This window comes from Capricornis sumatraensis, chromosome 9 (assembly GCF_032405125.1).
Source record: "Capricornis sumatraensis isolate serow.1 chromosome 9, serow.2, whole genome shotgun sequence".
Lineage (NCBI taxonomy): Eukaryota > Metazoa > Chordata > Mammalia > Artiodactyla > Bovidae > Capricornis > Capricornis sumatraensis.
In genome coordinates, this window is record NC_091077.1 from 18,504,828 (window position 1) to 18,525,635 (window position 20,808).

Below are 20,808 nucleotides of genomic sequence, written 5' to 3' on the forward strand. Positions count from 1 at the left end.
ACACCAATTTTTTTTTTTGCAGAAAAGCCTGCCATTGCTCCGCCCGTCTTTGTGTTTCAGAAGGAGAAAGGACAAAAGGTAAGGGGCCGGTATGTTCTCCCATCCCCTCTTCCCCCACCACCTCCCCCCGAAGGTCGCAGCGCCGCCATGGGGCTCAGGGAAGAAGGCCTGGTGGCCTTAGGTTTACCATGGCCCAGGGTTAACAGAGGGTGCGTGGACAAGGCTCATAGACCCTGTTAAGAAACAGAGAGAGAGCGCTTCCTTCTAATTCACTGTTGAAGTACTGCTGTGCGTCAGGGAACCTGGTAGGAGGGAAGGAAGGTGGGAGGAGAGGGGAGGAGTGGGAGCAGTGCTGAGTAAGGAAAAACAGGACCTTTACTACGTTTAGGGGAGTTTTTGGCCTCAGCCAACTTGGCGTAAGTGCATTTAGAATAATTGGCAGCCGGCTTGCATCATGTGTTCACTGCCTGTCCTTAAAGGTTGCTTTACGTTTCTGCTTGGCTCTGTTGTTGGAGATACTTCACCAAATTCATGGTAAAGAGCTCGCGCGCCTGGAGGGCTAGGCAGTGCCTTCCCATGTGTGGTCCTTGTCACGTGTGGTCATTCACCTTGAAGTCATCAGACCGTGTCCCTCCCTGATGGGGCAGCATGGAAGGTTGGGGTTGTGTCTCGAGTTAGTTGATGTTCTGTGATGACCCAGGGGTATATGGGGACTCCCCCTATTTGTCAAAAAAACGTGGACAGTGCCTGTCCTCGTGCCCGGGGACAGCAGGTGTGATGTCGTGGCCACGGCAAGGTCTCAGAGTGACCTCTGCACTGTGTTGACACCAGTATTCTGAAATCTGTGTGCGTCTCGTTAGTGAGGACAGCCTCTGAGGGGCCCCTCGGCTCTGGACTCATGACCCACAGACCAGGTGGGTCCTCCTGAAGGTGACTGGCCCTGAGGCTGGGGGCTGCTGGCAGCCGAGCCGCTGCCTGTAGACCCTGCCCCGTGGTCTGAGAAGAGGCCAGTCTTCTCCCTGTGTGCAGTGCAGCGTTCGAGGGCTGTGGGGAACGGTGCTAGTGTGGGGGCAGGGGCGGGGAGGAGCGGCAGCTGCCCTGAGACCCCCCCACCCCCTAGCAGGGTGTTTTCTGTGTTATCTGCTGTTCTCGCATGAATCTTTCCCATTGTCAGTTCTTCTGCTGAGGAATCAGAAAACACAAGAAAAGGTTCTTCCCTTTTTGCTTCTGTTTCCTGGGTCATGCTTTCTAGGTCCGTCAGCCTCAGCTGCCTCCTCCCCATTGGGCCCTGACCGATACATACAGTTTAGTTTCACGTGCTTTTATCATTTGTCCTTTGGAAGTTCAGCCTCTGTGAAGGGGCGGATGTGTTTCTTCTGGCTTTTAGAAGTAAACGTGTTTGGTTTCTGCTTCAGATATGAAAGTCACTTATTTTACTCAGGCTTTCCATAAAATCGGGACTTTCTAGAATTTTGAATTTTACTGTGATTCTCTTTTGAACCACTTTTAGATGATCAACAAACTAAGGGCTGTCCTAACTGTTTTTGTTAATAAAACTTTATTGGCACACAGCCCCGCCCAGTGTGTACTGGGACTTGTCGCTGCTCTCTCCCTGTCAGTTGCAGCATGAAGGAGTTTGGACTGAGACCAGGCAGCCTGCAGATTCAAACATATTCAGCACCTGGCTCTTTACAAAAAAAACGGTTGGCAACCCAGATTTGAAACAAGTAATTGAAATAGATAATTCTGAAGACTTTCCAACAATCAGCAGGATGAAAAACTAAAGTGTAACGTTTATTCAGCTGAATTTAAAATGCTTTTAAAATTACTAATTCTTATTTCAGTACTGTTTTCATGGTTGAGATGGCTCTGTTGCTTTGTCTATTCAAAGGCCGAGTTACACTCATTACCTTCAGAAGGTTGATTCTAGTTATGCGAACAGGGTAAGTTCCAACCTGAAGAGTTGCCAACAGGATGCTCATCCTCATGAAAACATGCACCTCCGAATATTGACTCGGTGCCAGCTCTAAATGGGCTTCTAAAAAGAGCTGACCATCAGCTCTTCAGATTCCGGCTGTCCGCTACTGTCATACTTGTGTGACAAGATCACTGGAAGGGCGTGGAAAACCTCTGCAGCAGAGGCCAGGGGAGTCTGTGTGTTCATCAAGGCCCATGTCTGAGCTGCCGAGTGGGCGGCTGCCCAGTAGACATGGGGCCTCCTCCTTCTCTGCTGCTTGTGACCACTTGGGCATCAGGCGGGAAGGACATGGAAAGGCCCAGACAGCTGGCTTGGTGTCTGTGTGGCCCCCGGGGCCAGGGCAAGGTGGGTCTGCAAGGAGCAGCCACCACGCCTTCCTGGGGCCCCCGCTGCTTTCCCGTCCTGCTGCCATCTCAGCCCTCCCTGCTCACACCACAGGGTTGGGAAACAACAGGCTGCTGTTGTTTTTTTCCAAGTGAGCTTTTGTGCCCGTTTTCAACTTTCTGTTTTGAAATTTTTGTCAAGTCCTCAGAGAAATTAAAAGAATGGTACCATGGACTGGACCCTTGGGAAGCCACCTTGGGTAGGCTTCACTGTTAACATCGTTATCATAAATGCTGCTGCTGCTATTGCTAAGTCACTTCAGTCGTGTCCGACTCTGTGCAACCCCATAGACGGCAGCCCACCAGGCTCCCCCGTCCCTGGGATTCTCCAGGCAAGAACACTGGAGTGGGTTGCCATTTCCTTCTCCAGTGCATGAAAGTGAAAAGTGAAAGTGAAGATGCTCAATAGTGTCCGACCCTTAGCGACCCCATGGACTGCAGCCCACCAGGCTCTAGAAACACTCAACTGTAAGTTGTGCCCCCGACGGCTCTCCCTTAAAGACAGTTGTCTCTTCGGAATTCCTCCCCACAGCCCCAGTGCCATGGTCACGCCTGAGAGAGTGATCATTAGTTCAGAAACATCCTGTAATATATTTAGTCCAGATGGAAATTGTCCTAAGTGTCACCCACACAGCTATTTTCTGAGCCACTTTTGGATCCACAGAGATCAAGGAGTCCCATTGTCACCTGTGGGCCCATTCCCTTCTTTTGGTGGGTAATCCGTAAACCGCTAGTGCACCCACGGGATGTACTCCAGGAGCCCCCAGTCCCCTTCAGAGGGCCAGCTGTTATTACCAAATCATGATCAAGATAAAAAATTGGAAACTGAGAAGAAAAAAGTTAGGCTGCCAGCCCAGGCATTTTTGGTGCTGGTTTGGGGATGAAACCACCTAGGATTTTCTATCCGTCCCATAGACAAGGTTTGAGCTGCCTTCACAGCAAACCACAGATCGGTGGCCTGCCGGCGGCATCCCTGGGTCTTGGGAAGAGTCCTCAGATCCTCCCATCGTTCTGTGTCAGAGCCTCGGGCAGCTGGAACTGCAGTCTTGATGCCAAAACCCAGACCAAGTGCAAGAGCCTTTGCTGTCGCTTCCCTATGCCCGAACTTCCTCAAGATGGCGCTCTTCACAAGATGCTTGGGTTTCCACGCGTTTGTGTTTTAGGGGCAAAAATGAAACCTTCTTAACTGCCTTGAATGAAGACAGTTTTTTTCTTTTAAACAGGAAGAGAATTTGAATCTCCTTCTGTGGGTTGTTACACTGTGATAACTGAAGGTTCCTTTCATTTACTTTATCTTCCAAATATTTGTTAATCTGAAGGCAGAAGACTTTGGGGTTGCCGTGGCAGAATAAAGACAAAAAGCAGTTCAGTAAAAAGACAGAAAGCAGTTACAACAGCAGTCTGCTGTTGGGCAGAAAGCAGGGTGTCGCTGACAATGCTGGGAGCTTACTGTGTGTGTAACAAGCGTGTTCTGTGTGTGTGGCTTTTTGTCAGCCATCTGTATCTTAGGATGATGTTAAAGGCTGCCAAAATCCCAATGTCTGACTTTAACAAACATGTTGAAAACCTACAGGCTCTTTAGAGCTTACTTTCCTTGTCCAGAAGAAATACTCAAGACCCTAGGAGAAAATGCTGGGGTGGCATTTGTATTTCTTTTGTTTCTCTGGTATAGACTTCATCTCTGCCATACGCAAGGGCATTTGAACTTTTCTGTTCGAAAAGTGGGGATTGTTTTAAAAACCCTAGATGTTCTGTATACAGATGGACAGTCTCCCATGGAGCTCTGGGTTCGTCCCCTCTGGCTGGGCATCCAGTGCTGGCCGTAAAGCAGCAGCAGGCAGGTGTGGGGCCCCGCCTCGGCGCCCGGCACAAGTTGGAAGAGCAGCCTGAGGAGGAAGGGCTTTACGTCTGTGATCTCCCTGCATAAGAAGAGTCCACTTGGGCGACTTTTCAGACATGTGGATGTGTTAACGTCACGTGGCTTTTGCTTTTCCAAGAGTGTTTGAACGTTCTCTTAAATCTTTTATGTAGTTGCTTTCATCCAGCAGGCTCACACATTTAAAAATAGTCCCGAGTCTTGTCTAAAGAGGGTTCAGTCACTTCACAGGCAGGAGGAATGTGACTGCATCTACAGGGAGACAGGGTGGCCCCGTTGTCATTCAATTCACAAAGTGAGAGAAGCTTGTGGTGGATGAGGTTTGGGGACCGGAGCCCACCTGTTGGATCCAGGCCACCAGCTTTGCAACAAGCCACTTCCATAGAAGCCCCTCCTGAACCCTAAGAACTGCCTCAAAGTATTCCGGCTTCCCCTTACTCTGGCTGTTTTCTAGATAAGGCCTGGCCCGGGAGACTCCTAGGCTGAGGGGCTCCATCCTTCAGCCAGACCTCCACCCAGCTTGCTGGGTCCCCGACACTTGGACACCTGCACTCACTGAGCAGGGATGCGTTTCCTTCCTCTCGGGTTTACGGGCACAGATGGGAGGTGCTGCCGGGGCTGCAGCTCCTGCTGAAGCCCCAGTCCCAGCGGCCAGACACGGTGCTGGCCCTCACCCCCCTTCCCGAGTTGTCTGAGTGGATGGCTTACTAACCCCAGGGGCAGTTTGGTCACTGAGACCGTTTCCTCATGGCTGCCACCAGCAGAGGAGCTTCATGCCGCAGAGGCCGCCTGCCAGTTTTCAAAACCTGGGTCCAACTTCTTGGACACCTTAGAAAGTGCCAGGTCTGACACTTGGCCCATGTCACCGCCCTCTGACAGCGTGGAGGGCCAGCTCTCTTGGCCCGACGTCCCTCCCGGGCAGGAGCATCAGGAGATGCTCAACCTTTGAATCCCACCCCCTCCCCTGCCCCACATTGCAGGCTTTGTTTACATTGAAGGAAAATTGTCTTTTTTGCTCCCAGTCCTCTGCAGAGCAAAAAGACTTGTCGGATTCGGGAGAGGAGCCTCGGGGGGAGGCTGAGGCCCCCCACCATGGCACGGGTCACCCCGAGTCAGCTGGTGAGCATGCCCTAGAGCTTCCTGTCCCCGCTAGCGCTTTGGCCCGCGCTCCCGAAGCCCAGCTTCTTCCTTTTCCACGAGAACTGGCAGGGGTAAGTCCTCCTCCCCCTGGTATCCCCCAGCCCAGGGCTCCCAACCCAGACCAGCCCCTCCCCCTCGGCCCTTACATCCAGACCCCAGGTCACCAGCAGCTGGCGACAACTGAAAAGATGACAAGGCTCTCTTCGGCGCCCTTTAATTCCCGCTGCCAAAAAGTCAGCAAGGAGCACGTCTCCTTCTATGCTGAGACCTTTCTAGTCAGGATAACATTCATCCACAGCCTGCACCTAATCCTGTTAGTGAAAGAAGCAAAGGGTCAGAAGAGGAATTGAGGAGCAGGGTAGAACTCTCCACCTCCAATTCAGCCCCTTCTCCCTCCTTCCGTTTTTCCGTCTCTCCCTGAATTCAGGCTTTCAAATTCAGTATCTTAGAAACACGAAAGGCTCCAGCTTCCTTGATCTGTAGGAAAAGGTGTCTAACGCCTGTTGCTTTGCAAGACCGCTTGTGTCTGGACTGTGGCTGGGCTGTGAACTGCTTGTCTTCAATCAAAGCAGGAAGAAGAGCTGCTTCCTTTGAATCGGAGGGAGCCCCCTGAGCCCTTTTTCTTTGTATTCAGAAGGCTTTGGAAGATTATAGGTGGAGAAGACTGTGAATTCTCCAGAACAAGAAATGTCTGGAGTTTTTGGAGTTTGATAAATCGGGAAAGGTAAACATTATCCTCCATTCAGGATCGAAAGCTTCATCCTCTCGGTACCTAGTGGCAGAGCCCCCCGTTCCCACATCAGGGAAAAGTGACTCAAGAGAACAGGATCCCACCCCACCACATGGCACCCAGGTCATCACAGCCCCAGCCCTCTCCCAGACCTTTAGTGATTGCTTGTGTCACAGCACCAGTCTCCCATGTCCTTGAGGAAACCATTGAAATTCAGCTAGAGCTACCAGACCCTGGGATTCACAGAAAGAAGTGATGTTCAGCCAAGTGAGGCTGGAGCCAAATCTTAACATTTGGAGGAATCAGTGTGTGGTGGAAAAAGAAGAACCAGTCTGTCCCTGTTGGGGGCTGTCCTTCGTGGCCTGGAAGGGGGCTTGAGGGAAGGAAGCCCAGGGAAGATTCCAATCTGAGGTCCCCACTTGAGGGCCAAGAGCAGGAATTCAGAGGCAGTCATTTTCTGGGTTGGGCAAGAGCATCGCTGGAACCTTCTCCTGAGTCAGGTGACAGCAGGCACATGTTCCCAGTTCCCTGAGAACAGGTGGTCTTTGTGAGGATCTGCCCAGGACACGGGGCCCCTCCACTGCTGTCTGGGTTGAAGAACGCAATTTACGGAGAACCTTCAGCTGCAGAGGTCGAGGGTTTTCTGTGGAGGGTGGCAAATGGTAGAGGTGGCATCATGGCAGCGGCCCTTCCAGAAGCCAGGCTCTTTCAGACCCCTTTCTGCTAATGCCTGTGAGACAGGGCCTCGCCTTCTCTCTGTGGCCAGTCCAGATGCCGATTTCTGAGGCCTGGCCAGCAGAACTCAGCTTCTCAATTCTTGTGGACTGTAGGTCAGAAGCTCTGATTCTGAGAAACGCAAGCAGTGCCCAGACTGAAAGATGCCAGGTCGAGGGCGATAGCAGGGAACGTGAAGATGGTTGTTATGTTGCTGTGGGAGAGGGCCTGGGGCGGAGGGGGGCTTGTTTCTGAACGTGCCAGCTTCGTGGACAGGGCCATGCCTGTGACACACGCACCCGTGCATACCCTGTGTGGTTTTAACATGGTAACTGGGCATCCCTGGTTCCATCAGAAGTCCCAGCAGTACTGCCGTCACACCATTTGTGACAGCTCTCAGCCATCCGCGGCTTTTTCTGCTTTTGGGGCACTAAGACACAGCAGAGTTTGTTTTTTAGGTCAATTAGGGTGTGGATAAACCCCGATCCCAGCTACTTCCTGGGCTGAGATATTTCTGTGGTGAACTCGGACTAGTTGCTCTTGCTTCAGAGCAGATTTGGCACTCACTCTGTCTCACTCTGGAGTTCAGGAAACACCCACATGTAACCTGACAGGGCTCATCCCTCACGTTCAGCTTGTTCTTCATTCCATGTTCTTCATTCCACGATCCTACGGGGGATTGTAAAGCTGCGATATATCGCACACTGAATTGTTGCCTATAAAGGGCCCTTATCATCTTCCAGTCTCATCAGAGCCCTGGCCGTTGAAGCCCCAGGACCAGGAAACAGCCTCCTTATAGCAGACCTGGCTCTCACAAGGCAGCTTGAGGGACAGCAAACCACATCCAGATTAAGTTCTTCATCTGACCTGGAGAAAGTGTTCCCAGTGCTCACCGCGGGCCTGGCTGAAGTCTGCCGGCTGAAGTCCCGAGCCTGAAACGTGTTACGAGCCCCACTGGGAAACTGAGAGTCTGGACCAAGTCCCCTGGCCGGACTGCTCGCCTGCCCGTCCTCTGGATGTGCACGGGCTTCGCCACTCATCCGCCCCTGCTCAGCAGGCGCATCTGTGGAGGCTACCTCATTTTCTCTTTTTTTTCAGTGTCTGCCTTTTGGGTAAAAAGCTCTGAGCTGGTTCCCTGAGTCAAAGGATAAACAGTGGTGAGTGGGCCTGCGGTCCACGTGAAGGTGAGGCTGCCTTGGCAGGCGCCTCCCTCAAGTGGGTCTTCATCCAGGTGTCCATTTTCCTGCAGTCACAGCAGCAGACTTTCTGGCTGGACTGTCCAGATGGGGGTCCATCCAGGTGCGGATCACTGAGTCCCTGGCAGGCCAACTAGTATTTTCTGGAAGGAATGTCCCTGACATGGTCTTGGTTTCTCATCTTTCTGGGAGGCCAAGAAGGTAGCGCCGCTCACTCCTGCTCACTGTCCGTTTGTCTTTGTCTCAGCTTCTATGACACAGCCTCCTGCTCCTTCTCCACCTCCTGGACTGGCCTGGCGCCCTTGTCCCCTCAAGGCCACCCACGCCAGGCAGCCTCACAAAAGCCCTGTCTGGGGAGGGTGCAAGTCTCAGTAAACGGAATACTAGTAATTGCCGTCGATTCAGCCTTTACACAAAGGACGGGTGCTTCTCAGCCCCTTGGCCCTGTCCTGAGCCAGGTGTTCCCTCCAGTCTGGTGCTTGGTGACAGGTTCGTATGCCCTTCACAGGACAAGCTTCTTCTCCCCAGGGTTCCAGTGTGTTCTGAGAAGGTGGGCTACCCTGCCCACCCCACCCACTGATGTGGGACCTACGGCCGCTGTGAAGTGCACAGTTAGGGTGCCCTGATCTGAGCATCCCCAAGGTGTCAGCCCGAAGCCCACATCATCAAGAGTCGGCTTCTGCTATGGAAAGAAGCAGAGAAGGACATGGGGCTTCCACACCCCACTTCCATCCTGACTGCTCCCCCAAATCACAGATCCTGAGAGCCTGCTCTTAAGACCCTCCTCACAGTCATCCCTGGAGCAGCAGCTCCCAAGCTTTGGGCTACAGGTCACTGGGCCCAACCCCACTTGTGCCCCAGGGAGTGGAAGATAGCACGAGGCACCAGGCCTAGACGGCAAGCTCAGGCCTTCTCTGATGGGGGCCACGGGGTGGGGAGAGGCCAGGCTGCAGCTCACACAAGCAGCAGAGGGGGCTTTCCAACATGAAGAGCATCTCCCAAGGCAAGCCGAAGTGACTTGACTTCTGGCCGCCTGCGTCCTCGTGCTGGCTCCTGTTGAGTAGAGTTACTGACGTCACTGTCTTCACTGCTTCCGAGTCAGCTGTTTCAGAACCTACAGGAAGTTCCAGCAGCTTCTGAAAGGCTCTTTCAGTAGAGGAGTCTTATGTGTTGTCCTTCACAGGCCTTCGCCTCCCAGCCTGTCCAGGACCAGCAGGCTGGCCACACGGCTGTGGGATGGTTCTGAGACTCAGAGCGTGGACTTGAGGGTCTCCTGAGGGCAGAGGTCTGGGAGTGTCTTGTCTCGCCAGGTGCCCTTTCTTCTCCAGGTCACCAAGGGGGCTGTGGCAGAAGCCGGGGCTCCGTCTGTGTAGTAGATGCCTGCTGAGCAAGTATCCTAGGTGTTGGGTGTGTGAGTTGTAAGCCGAACAGGCAGGGTGGGGCCTCGTGGTAGCAGGAGGCACACAACAGATGGGCACAGCAGATCACCTGTCACTGTGAAGCCCAAAACAGAGTTGAGGCCCAAGTGAGGCTGGAGGGTGGGGGCAGAGGAGTTGCTTCCTCTCGCTGGGTCATGGGATGGCACGTGAGCTTGGTTCACCCTGGAGGTGGTCAGGACAGCCGTGGGAGCAGCGCGCACGCGGAGAAGGAACACTGAGGCAGAAATTGTGTCACCGTGTCAGAAAACGGGAGGGAGACAGCAGAGCCAGAGTGTGATAGACGGAGGGGCCTAGTGTAGCAGGCGGCCACTTGGAGCCAGCAGTCCTAGGCCCCAAGAGGCAGGGCTGCAGCTCAGAGGCCTAGGCACACTTCAGGGGAGAGGCTTCTGGCTCCCATCAAATTCTCAGGGACACCCGGATCCCTGAGAGGCTTGGGGTGTAGCTGGCAAGGATAAGCAAGTTACGTGTTGTTAAAAGAGCCCCAAAGTACTTTAAAAAAAAACTGACAGAAGAAAGGGAGTCCAGAAATCACAGTCTTCTCCAGCCTAATTTCATTCATTATGGAATGAAATTAGAAATTCCTAGCAGAAGGAGCCCTGGGGCATTCACACCCATGGAAATTACCCAGCGGAAGAGGCAGCCAGACGGGGGCCCCTTGAGATGGAGGTGGCGGAGGGCCGTCCTCCCCAGGAGCTGAGAACCAGGAGGACCATCCTGGCCTTGCAGCTGTCAGGGCCCCCACTCTGCATACAGTCGGGGTGGTATGTGACTTGGCTGCTTCTCTGTGGCCAGCAAGCACCTGGGATCCAGGTCCTTCCCCTGAACACGTGGTGAGCGAGCCCCACTGAGCACTGGGGCCAGACTCTCCCGGAACTTAGAGGCTAGCGGGGGACCCGGAGCGAGAGCCATGGAGAAGAGCAGGGAGGGGTGAGGCCACAGCCTGAGAGATTCGCACGTGGGTGGCGAGGGAAGGGAGGGTGTTGGGGAGAGAGGAGTGTCTACAGGGGCCGCTGTTCCAGGTCCCAGGCATCCTTCAGGAAGCCACAGGTGCCACGGGCCTCGGAGGCTGCCTGCCGTGGGGAGATTTGGTAGAGTCGAAATGCTTGTTGAATGAAAAGAAGGAAAGAAGTTGAGGCCAGGACTTGGGGGCAGGGTAGCAGGGGTAGTCTGGGGCTGACAAGGCCTGCCCTAGAGGAGCAGCAGGAGGAGCCCCTGGAGCCTGTGCCTTCACAGTGTCACCCAGGGCAGGGGGCATCCGAGAGGAGCCCCTGATGTCCTGGTGACGCGGGCACGGCTCTTGGCCGTCAGCTGCCAGCCCAGGCCTGTTGAATGACAGCGCTGCAACGGTGCCTCTCTCATCGGCCCCCCACGGTGAGAGGGTGCCCAACCCTGGTCCCTCCTGTCCACACCATCCCCTGAGCTCTGAAGCCCTGCTGCCCTGGGTGTGACACTCCAGGAGGTGAGCTTGCCGGGAGCGTGTGGGCGGTCCAGGTGTGAGGCCACCCATCGACCCCTGCACCTTCACCCCTGCAGAGGAAGCACTGGCCGCACTGTCTTCCAAGCTAGAAGGTGGAAACCTGGGCCAGTGAAGTCGTTTGCCTCAGGTTCCACATTCAAGACACGGCCGACTAGCTCTCAAGCCTTTGAGAGAGAGTTGAGCGCCTTCACATTCCAAGCCCTGACCACTGTCTTGTGCTCAGCTAGTGCCTGCCTGCTGAATCCTCCGGGGGTATTTTATTTCGTTTTGAGCCCCATTGTATGTTCACAGTTGCCCCAAGGACCACAGCCCGTCCTGTTAGGAGGCGTTCGCATTTCCCGAGCATTTTGATAGATGGTCTCTGATGGGGTGGGGGTGCAGTCTGGGGTCCTTTTCTTACTGTCCTTTAGGACTTGTCTGCGGACTCTGCCTACCGCCTCTTTTTGTCCAGCCTACAAGCTCAGATGGTGTTCAGGTTTTTAAAGGATTGTAAAAACAGAATATACATGTGGCCTGAATGGGGCCTGTGGAGCTGGCCCTTTACTGGAAAGCGCCGCCCCAGTTCTCGAGGGTCCCGGCCTCCTCATCTGCAGCTTCCTTATTTTACAGCTTTTACCCGACCCTGCGGCCCTGCCGCTTGCAAAGCACTTTCACATGCATCATCTCATTTAATCCCTCACAGGCTCAAGGCAGGTGGTCCTCGTTTGGCCAAACTTAACCCCTAAGGGGCTTTTCTGAAAATAAGAAAATTGGCTCCCCTGCTTCCCCTTCCAACTCTGGTGCTCGGGGCTGGGGGGTGGGGATGTTGACCCCTCGGAGTTCGCTCTAGGCTGGTTAGCTCTGAAGAATCACAAGTCCCTGAGAGAGGATGTGTCACCCCAGATGGGGCCAGGGGCTCATTTTACGCTTCTTAATTGCTAGTCGTTCGCATTCTAAAACCAGAGGTTGTTGGCGAGGAAGTTCTTCATCCACCTTTCTCTCTCAGCTCGTGATTGTTCAGCCGGTCTGTAGTCTGAGGTACTGCACACTTGGACCCATGGCACCGAAGCACTCAGCTACTCTGGAAACAGCAGCCTCCGTGGAAATTGGGTTCCACACCAGGGGAGGTGCCAGGGATGGGGCCCCCCGACCCAGTGTCCACGGCCCTGCTGCCCTTCAGGGTGGAGAGGTCACTTCGGCAGAATGGACTTTGGCCAGGGCCATTTTTTCTCTCTGACTGGGGTGAGGGGTGCGGGGGACATGCCAGTGAGCTGTACCCAGTGGAGAAACTTGGATACTGATCCTGTGCCGGGAACATTCCCAGCTGTTAGTCCTTGGCGCGAGGCCTGGCGAGGTGAGGCCAGAAGGTTCATGGGAGATTTTCAGGCATTAGGTTGAAAGTCTGTGACCCGGGCAACTGAACCCAAGCCCCACACCCTTGGTGCCACATTTCAGGATCCATTGGTGGCAGAAGTCAAGAGCCACCAAGCCGTGTGGCTCTCTCTGATTGCCCTGACGTGTGTTCTCATTTCAGAGGTCAGCCGGCGGCTCCAGCCCCGAAGGTGGAGAAGGTGAGGATATCTCTCAAATGTTTCACCAGCTTCGGGCGTAAAAGTGGAAGCAGCCTGATTTTTCTTCTCCTCCTCCTCATTTTGTGTAGATTCTGACCGAGAAGATGGAAATTACTGCCCTCCCGTCAAGCGAGAAAGAACCTCCTCTTTAACGCAGTTCCCGCCATCACAGTCAGGTAACGGCAGCCCTTTACTGGGTGGTGAAGTGGCCGTGTTTGCAAGCCTGCTGCCTCCTGTGGTGCCTCCCACCCCTTGTGTCTCCAGTTATGCTCAGCCTGAGGCTCAGTTTTTTTGGGGAGGCGGGAGTAAGGTTGGAGCTTGGCTGAGCACAGCACAGACGCCCTCGAGAGTCAGTGACACTTACGGAGAGGTGGGATGTCAGGGCCATGTTTGGGGCTCTGACCATTAAGTGCATGTCCACATTGTATGGGCTGCTGGCTATGTGTGGACTGAAGGTGTGGGAAGTGGAGGGTCCCCCTCGCCCTTCAGCAATGAGCCTAGTGCGTAGGGGGGCCACTTGAGAAGCCCAGACACACAGACAGTACGTGGGGAGTCCAGCAGCCCTGGCAGACACTGTGGTGGTGGGATGGCATGAGCTCCCCAAGGAGCGGAGCGGAGCTCGGGGGAGCCCAGAGGGCTTGGCCAGGCTGGGCCCAAGGGGTTGGAGCCTCCAGGCCAGAACCAGCTCTGTCCATACATGGAGGCCAGGAGACCATCTGGTGGACACAGGCGGGTTCCTGGGGTAGAAGGCGCTGGGGCTACTGAGTGGGGGGCCTCTGCAAGCCTGGGGTTGCTGCTGTTCCTTGCAGGGTCAAAGCTGCAGCAGGGCCCCCAACTCCCCACCCAGCCCGAGCATTGCCCAGTGCTCTCTGCAGCACTGGCTTTCACATGCCCTCCAGCCCCGTAGCTTGAAGTTCAGTCTTGGGAATTCAGTTAAAGCATTTACAGCTGTGAGCCCTAAGGATGTCACTTTAGAAGAGAAGACTCTTGGAAGCTTAAAGAGTTCGTGAGCGTCCTCTTACCCTCACCCCTGTGACACACCTGAGTTCATGCCTGTTCCCTGAACACTTGCTTGCCTTGGGCACAGCTGAACCCTTTTTCATAACTGCAGGAGACACTCCCCTCACTCCCCACTCCAAACAGAGGTGCTGTGGTTTGCACTGAGGAGTCCTCCGGACAGCTTGCAGTCCAGGCTGGGGGTCCATTCTTTTTTTAAGGCTTTCTGCACGCTTGTTGCATGGGCCTTGATAGAGGAGGGCAGCATCCACTTCCTGGCCATAGATCACATTCCTCCCCGCCCACTGCTAAGCCTCACTTTTTCCATCAAGAAATTACAGCGGAGAAGAGAGGTGGTAGTCTGTGCTCTGGCTGTAGGCTGGAGAAGCCAAGGACCAGTGGACATGAAACATTAGCCCTCTCCTCTGGCGCATTCCCCCCAGGGTTCAGCTTAGCCGTCAGGCCTGTAAAGACAAGTGGTCTGCGTTCAGAGGCCTTGGCTTTGTGCTGCACTCTGATTCCACTTAGCTGCCTGCAGTCTGCACAGTTTGGTCTTCAGCCTCACTGTGGTGTTGCCTGGCCCACAACAAGGGAACCAGTTGCTTTTGTAAGATTCTAAAAGGGGGTGTGGGGGAAGGCTGCAGCCAACCGAGCGCCAACTGGTGACAGGGAGCAGGGTCTGGGGCTCGACCCCGGGGAGCGTCTGCATCCCTCCCGGCCGTGCTCTTGGGGACGCACGGGCAAGGCAGGAGGCCACAGCAGACCAGAGTCGACAGCTAGGTGTCAGGCAGATTCAGGCTGTTCCACTGGACACCCATGTTTCAGGGCTGTAGGAGGAGTCCCGGGGTTTCACTTTTGCTAGAGTGGCTGAAGGCCAGGTTCGCGATGCTGACCCCCCCCCACCCCCCGTAGCACCACAGTGGGGCCTGGAGATGCCCCCTCAGGTGGGAGAAATGCTCCCAGGCATGTCTGTCCTGCCTACTCACGCTGTTTTCCTCTTGTTCCTCCCCTGCCTGCACCTCCTTGTCGACAGTATCCAAAAACAATGTTTTTATGCCATCCACCTTCTGCGAGCCATCTGCAGGCAATTCTGACTCAGAACCAGGTGAGCCTTCGCGTGCCTTTGCCCTTCACCAGCTGGTCACTGGGGGTGTCCTGGGATGAAAAGCACTTGCGCTCATAAAACACTGTCTTAAACGAGGGAGAGCAGTTGGAAATCAGCACTCTTTTTGGTTCGTGTTTCCCAACCTTCTGCAGGCAGATGTAGAATCCAGTGTGAGGCAGACTTCTGTGGCCCTTAATATCGGTTTCTGTGAGCAGAGCCTAGTTACAGGGAGCTTCAGGTCCCTTTAAAAGACAAAAACAAACACACACAAAAATCCATAGTGAAATACAGGACTCGTTTTTCAAATTTTTACACAAAGACTATCTCTGTGTCATTAAAAACTCGGAAATACATAGAGTGAAAGAGTCCTCCTGTTCATTTCCCGCCACACTGCCGTCCCCATGGTCACCACTCTGAAGTTTATGTAATTTTCCAGACCCCCTTCTCTGTGTATTAAATTCTCACACTGACTAATATTACTTAGATCTGTTTGGATAAATATATTTAATCACAGCTTTAAAACTTTACGGCGAATAGCTTGATCCTTTCTGAAGAATGTGCAGCCTTTTCCTTTTTCGGTCCTTCACTAGAGAACCAGCTCCAAGATTTCCTGAAAGTTTCTCCCGCGTGGCTGGAATTCCTCGTAAAAGATTTAATGAGCGAACATAACCATCCGAATTCTGTAACCCAACCCGCCTTGTATAAATTCACTGCTGACTTCAAAAGCAAGGCAAACTCAGTCAGCCTCTGGCACAAGGGCACCGTGGGGGGAGAGGCGAGCTGTTAACTTTGAGGGTTGATTTGATGGCACTGTTTCAAGCGGTTGAATTTGTTCTGACTCCAGAGGTGAACTGTTCTGAGCTGACCCCTTCATGGGGCCTGAAAGGGAGCTAGGTCGCTTTTTGTTTTTCATTTGGCCATGCTGTGGCATGGGGGATCTTAGTTCCCCAACCAGGGCTTGAACCCGAGTGCCCTGCGTTGAAAGGTGGATTCTTAACCATTGGACCACCGGGAAGTCCTGAGGAGCTTGGTTCTCAGGGTTCCTTGGGGAAAGCCTGGGCACCGGCCTCGTGAGTCCCGTTCAGGACTGTAGGGGCCGGGTCATAAAAGGTCAGCCTGGCCCCTGGTCCCCTCTGCAGTGTGCAGTGGGGACAGGCTGACCTATCCACTCTGCAGAGTGAACTGCTCAGCTCCTTGCCCGCCTGCCTTTTTATTGTTTTTAGCTTTTATTTTGAAAAAAAGAAAAAAATGTGACCCTTAAGAATAAGGTACTTCTCCATCCCACCACCTAGACACCCTGTTCGATCTTCCCCCAGGCGCCCTAGTGATAAGCAAAGGCATCCCGTTCTGGCTCCTGCGTCGCACATCTCAAACAGTCCCTCAGCTTCACCTGGTTATGTCAGTGAGCTATAGTCCATTGTCACTAGTATTTATCTTAACATTCAGCTCTTACTTCCAACGTCAGTTCATTCTAATGGCCGCCGATCTGGCTGGCAGAGCCCCGCCCAGCAGGTTTCTCTGCTCTCCGCCACGGCCCCATCCTTCTCTTGAGCATGCCCTTTTCTTCTTGTCAGAAGCAGTTCTAGGCTCATCATCATCTCTCCCTGTCCTCAGTGGGGTCCTGGCTCTGCTTAGTGGAAGTGGTCTCTTGGAACCAAGATCTGAGTGCTCGGCCCACCGCGCTGTTGGGGGCTGTTGCTGCTCCCAGGCCCTCTCTGTATGCACAGCTGGGAACATGCGTGGCTGAGAGCACATACATACATACACATGGACCTCTTCACACACGGGCACTCACGTCTGCATGCGTTCTGTGTCTCTGCTCCTCTGTCTGCGTGTATAGGTCCCCCCAGTTCATGTGGATACTTCCCGTCCAGTGCCAACAAGGTTCATTGAAACCCTCCTTCATGTTTCTGCCCCTTTCCTGACAGTGAGAAACCTGCTCCCTTTCTCCTCAGTGTGTTTACTTGTTGCTTGAGCCCCCACCAGGGAGCCTCCTCTCAGATTCTCTCTAGCTTCTGGTCTGCACCAGGCTAAATTCTGATCTGTCTTCCTTGATTTAATCCAAGAGTTCCTGGAATTCCCTTGGGAGCCAGCGTTGCCCTCTCAGACATCACTTGGGGTCTCTCTGAGGCAAGGCAGAGAAACCTGCTTGCTTGGGTGTGATTTCAGAGGAGGGCAGACGCTGCCCCATTAGGAGTCCTGTTCTCCCACAGCAGGCTCATGTTGGGCCACATGTGTGCCCTTGAGAGAACACGGGCATGACGGCCTGTGCACTCCTATGACCTGGGCATGCATGCTAGGGCTCTGACTGCTGCTCCATTACACACTGACCTTGCTGCAGAGAGAGCTTCCAGAGGCCACAAGCAGAGAGCACATTTATTCTAGTGCAGATGGGGGCCCTGCCCCATAAGTGTCCCCCTGCTGCTCTGGGTCCCGCCATCTTTCTGTCCAATGTTCCTAGTCATGTGAGGCATGTGGTACGTCAGTTCCCCGCAGCATTCAGGGTGGATGTCCTATACATCCATGGGCGGGCCAGCACCAGGCCGGGAGGTGGTGGTCAGTGTCTGTGACTCTCCAGGCTTGTTGCACCTGCTCAGGATCGACCCCGAGGATGAGCCTGTCAGAGCGGAGTGGTGAATAGTAGTCGCAGTAAGAGCATTGCAAAGCCAGCTCCAAGGACTTTCTAAAATTACCTCGGTTGTGAATTTTACCTCAGTCTTTTCCAGTGTTTCTAAATTGCCAGTCGTCGTTGGTAACCCTGAGCTCTGGGAATGTAATTCAGCATCTCCCTGCCGGAGAGGCCCACCTGGCAGCGTGTTTTCCCCCGCATCCTGGGCTGTCTGGCTGTTGAGGCCTCTCTCAGGAGGGACCCCAGCTCCAGCAGCATGGGCTCCCACGTGCTGACCAGCAGGGGGCATCACTCTTGTGAACCTGTTTGCCTGAGGAGAGCACAGGGCCGTTCTGCCTGATGGGGAGTTCCAATTTGATTTTCGTAGTTAATTAATTGTGTGGCCTGACAACTTGTGAATATGGTGGTGTTTCTGTGTACAACTGAAGGGTTTCTAGGGTAGCTGAAGGGTTGTATACCCACCACCATAATTAATTTTAGGATGACTGTCACTCCAAAAAGAGACCCTATGCCCTTGGGCAATCACTCCCCACTTGGTCTCTCCAGCCTCTGGCCACCACAAATCCACTTTCTGTCTCCATGGATTTGCCTGCCCTGGACATTTCATGTGAATGGAATTGCACAACTGTGTGGCCTTTGGGGACATCTTTCCGTTTCTTTAAGTCTTTATTTTCTTCCAGCAATGTGTTATAGTTCTTGTTGGTTACATTTATTCCCAGGTACTATATTCTGTGCTGTTATAAGTGGAGTTTTTTTTCCTCAACTTCATTTTTGGATTATTCACCGGTCGTGCCTAATAACACACACATGATTTCTGTGTATTGAGCTTGTAGCGACCCGAAAAGGTTTTTTTTCCCATGGGTTGGACCTTAGCACAAAAGTGAGGCCGTCCCTTGAGTTTTCTGGGGACAGACTATCCTGTCGGAACCACAAGGCTTTCTACTGACCCTTCTGGTCAGGAGTGGTGTTAGCCTGTCTCCCCCGCTCCCTAAGGTAGGCCAGTCACGAGGATGCAGAGTGAAGGGGTCTGGGTGCCCCGGTGGCTGAGCTGAACCGGGCTCTGAGCCTTGGCTGTCAGTCCCAGACCCCATCCTCAGAAGGCCCCCTCCTTCTCCCGGGCCTTCCTGGCACATCTGGAGAGAGCAAGCCTGCCATCGGCGTCCTTTGATCTTTCACCACAGAAAACCGTATCTCATTTCCTGGACATCTGCTGTAATGCAGAGCTTTTCCTGATAGCAGTGTGTCCTCCAGGATAGGGAGCTGGGTCCCAGGGAGGGCCAGTCTTCTGGGGCTCCCTGATTGTCCTTGGGGCCCTCAGCCCCTGCAGGCAGCTGGGTAGACAGGCGGAGGCCTGACCAGTCCTGCACTCACCCTGCAGTCTCTGCTGCCAGCAGTTCTCCTAGAGCCAGCACTGCCTGCGGCCCTCCGGCCTCCTCCCTGGGCTGCCCCATAGATGGGACTGGACCACCCTCTGCTTCTCTGTTTGAACTTGGAAATATTTGCCCTGGTTCTCCAGGCTCACGGCCACTGAAGCCCAGACTGCAGGCCTTGGCCGCCCCAGGTCGCTCTGGCTTTGTTGCTCTGCCCCAGCAGGCCCGCTTTCCATCCTCTGTTTTGTGCTTGTAGAGGAAAAGAGCAGTGGGTTCCGGTTGAAGCCACCGACGCTGATCCATGGCCAGGCCCCTAGTGCAGGTGGGTATCTGCCATCGAGGAGGCGTGCAGGGCAGCAGCCTCCCAAGTGCCGGTGCGTGCTGGGCTCCCTCTCCTGACACTTGAGCACCGAGAGTGCCCTCAGATCAGGAGGTGCTCCGTCCAATGAGCCCGCTGCCCGGAGGAGGAGGAGGCGGGGAAGGGTAGGCTCGGCTTGGGGTGGGGCGTTCAGGCTCTGTGCACGGCAGTCCTCAGGCATCGGACTATCTTCCCAGAGCATTCTGGCCACAGTGTTAACCCAGAGTAGCAGAGTGGCCATGAGTGAGCGGGGCCCAGGCTGGTGCCATCCACATCCAGTGGGGAGCCCGTGCAGGGCCGGGGACGTTCTCGTGGTCCTTGCCCCGTGTTTGGCAGAGGGATCTTCTCAACGTGGCATTTTGAGAAGCACACGTAAGGGGTACCTTTACGTGACCCCTTGTGGAGTCCTAAACTCTGAGAGGTCAACCATGCCTTCACTGCTTTCCCCTCACCGTCTGCCCTTGACCCGCAAGACCAGCTGTCCTTTGGCTCCCCTGTAGTATTGCCATACTCCCTGGATTAATCTATAGGCAAGATCTGTTTCACGGAGTGTTTTATTGAGCCACGTATAAAAAGAACAATAGCTGGAATGTGTGTGTCTAACTGTAAAGAAAATAGCTTGAATTTTCTTTCTTTACTGTACTTCCTGTAAAGCCCAGCCTAGGAGGGACATCACGTGGGGCACTGGGGGTACTTCTACAAGTGCCTCAGCGTGGGGGTGGGGACACTCCTGCCCGTGGGGTCGGAGGGACCAGGGCAAGCCAGCCTGTGTCGCCAGGTCTGCCGAGCCAAAAGCCCAAGGAGCAGCAGCGCAGCGTGCTTCGCCCGGCAGTGTTACAGGCCCCGCAGCCAAAGGCGCTCTCACAGACAGGTGAGTCACGGCCCCGAGCCAGGCTTGCACAGGAGGGTACAATCACTGTCCCTGCTGCGGTGCCAAGGCTCCCAAGAGCCAGGGCCCACCCCGGGTGCGCAGCTCAGCCCTGTGCATCTCTAAGCCTGGAGGAGTGACCTGATTAGAGGTAGTCTCACCTCACTCCCCAACCTCGAGATGTAACTCCTAAACCATGTTTCTGTTATATCCGCATACCAAGTGTGGTTTGCAGTTGATCTGTAATTTTTTAATCACGATGGGCTTTTCTTCTTAATCTTTCCCTGCAATTTAAGAACTCCTCATCGGGAACAGTGCTACAGCCCACCTGGGAGAAGCAGTTGGTATTTATGAAGAGTTTTAATTACATGGAAAATTGTTTGATCTAACACTGAACAAAGCCAGATTTAAAGTTGTACAAGTCACATAATTGCAACTACTTAAAAGGGAAAAGTGAAATGTTAGTCACTCAGTTGTGTCTGACTCTTACGACCCCATGGACTATAGCCCGCCAGGCTCCTTTGTCTGTGAGATTTCTCTAACCAAGAATACTAGAGTGGGTTGCCATGCCCTCTTCCAGGGGGTCTTCCCGACCCAGGGATCAAACCCACATGTCCTGCATTGCAGGTAGATTCTTTAACGTCTGAGCCACCAGGGAGAGCCGTGCATAGAAAAAACACTTTTATTAGTAAAACTAGTTTTATAAAATTTATAACTATTCCCCAAATACGTTCTCTTTTTTCCTCCTTATTAGTAGTATGTCTAAATAAACTGGAAATTCATAGGGTTCTTTGTAGAATTAACAATAATAGAGTCAGTTTTGTGAAGTTTTCATTTGGTATTTGGGTTTTTCTAACCTAAGATTTTGTGATTTTCAGTATTGACTCCATATCATTTTTCTTTAAGCATGGTTATCTTTTCAATTTTCTTGCTGTATTCCATAGCATGTGGGATCTGAGTTCCCCAACTGGGAATCAAACCCAGGCCCCTGACAATGGA

At 53.6% G+C, this 20,808-nt stretch overlaps 1 protein-coding gene across 6 annotated transcripts in view; it reads left to right on the top strand.

Moving 5' to 3' along the window:
• Positions 1-20,808, top strand: part of RANBP3 (RAN binding protein 3) — a 50,674-nt gene that overhangs the window by 18,424 nt on the left and 11,442 nt on the right. For 2 of the 6 annotated variants that reach the window (XM_068980704.1, XM_068980702.1), the window contains exons 2-7: positions 23-78; positions 5,260-5,448; positions 12,447-12,483; positions 12,573-12,659; positions 18,840-18,905; positions 19,720-19,812. In XM_068980704.1, the coding sequence (XP_068836805.1) occupies positions 23-78; positions 5,260-5,448; positions 12,447-12,483; positions 12,573-12,659; positions 18,840-18,905; positions 19,720-19,812 (528 nt within the window). Of the gene's footprint in view, positions 1-22; positions 79-5,259; positions 5,449-12,446; positions 12,484-12,572; positions 12,660-14,512; positions 14,585-18,839; positions 18,906-19,719; positions 19,813-20,808 lie in introns of all 6 variants that reach the window. The other 4 variants (XM_068980707.1, XM_068980706.1, XM_068980701.1 and 1 more) reach the window with 3 other exon arrangements.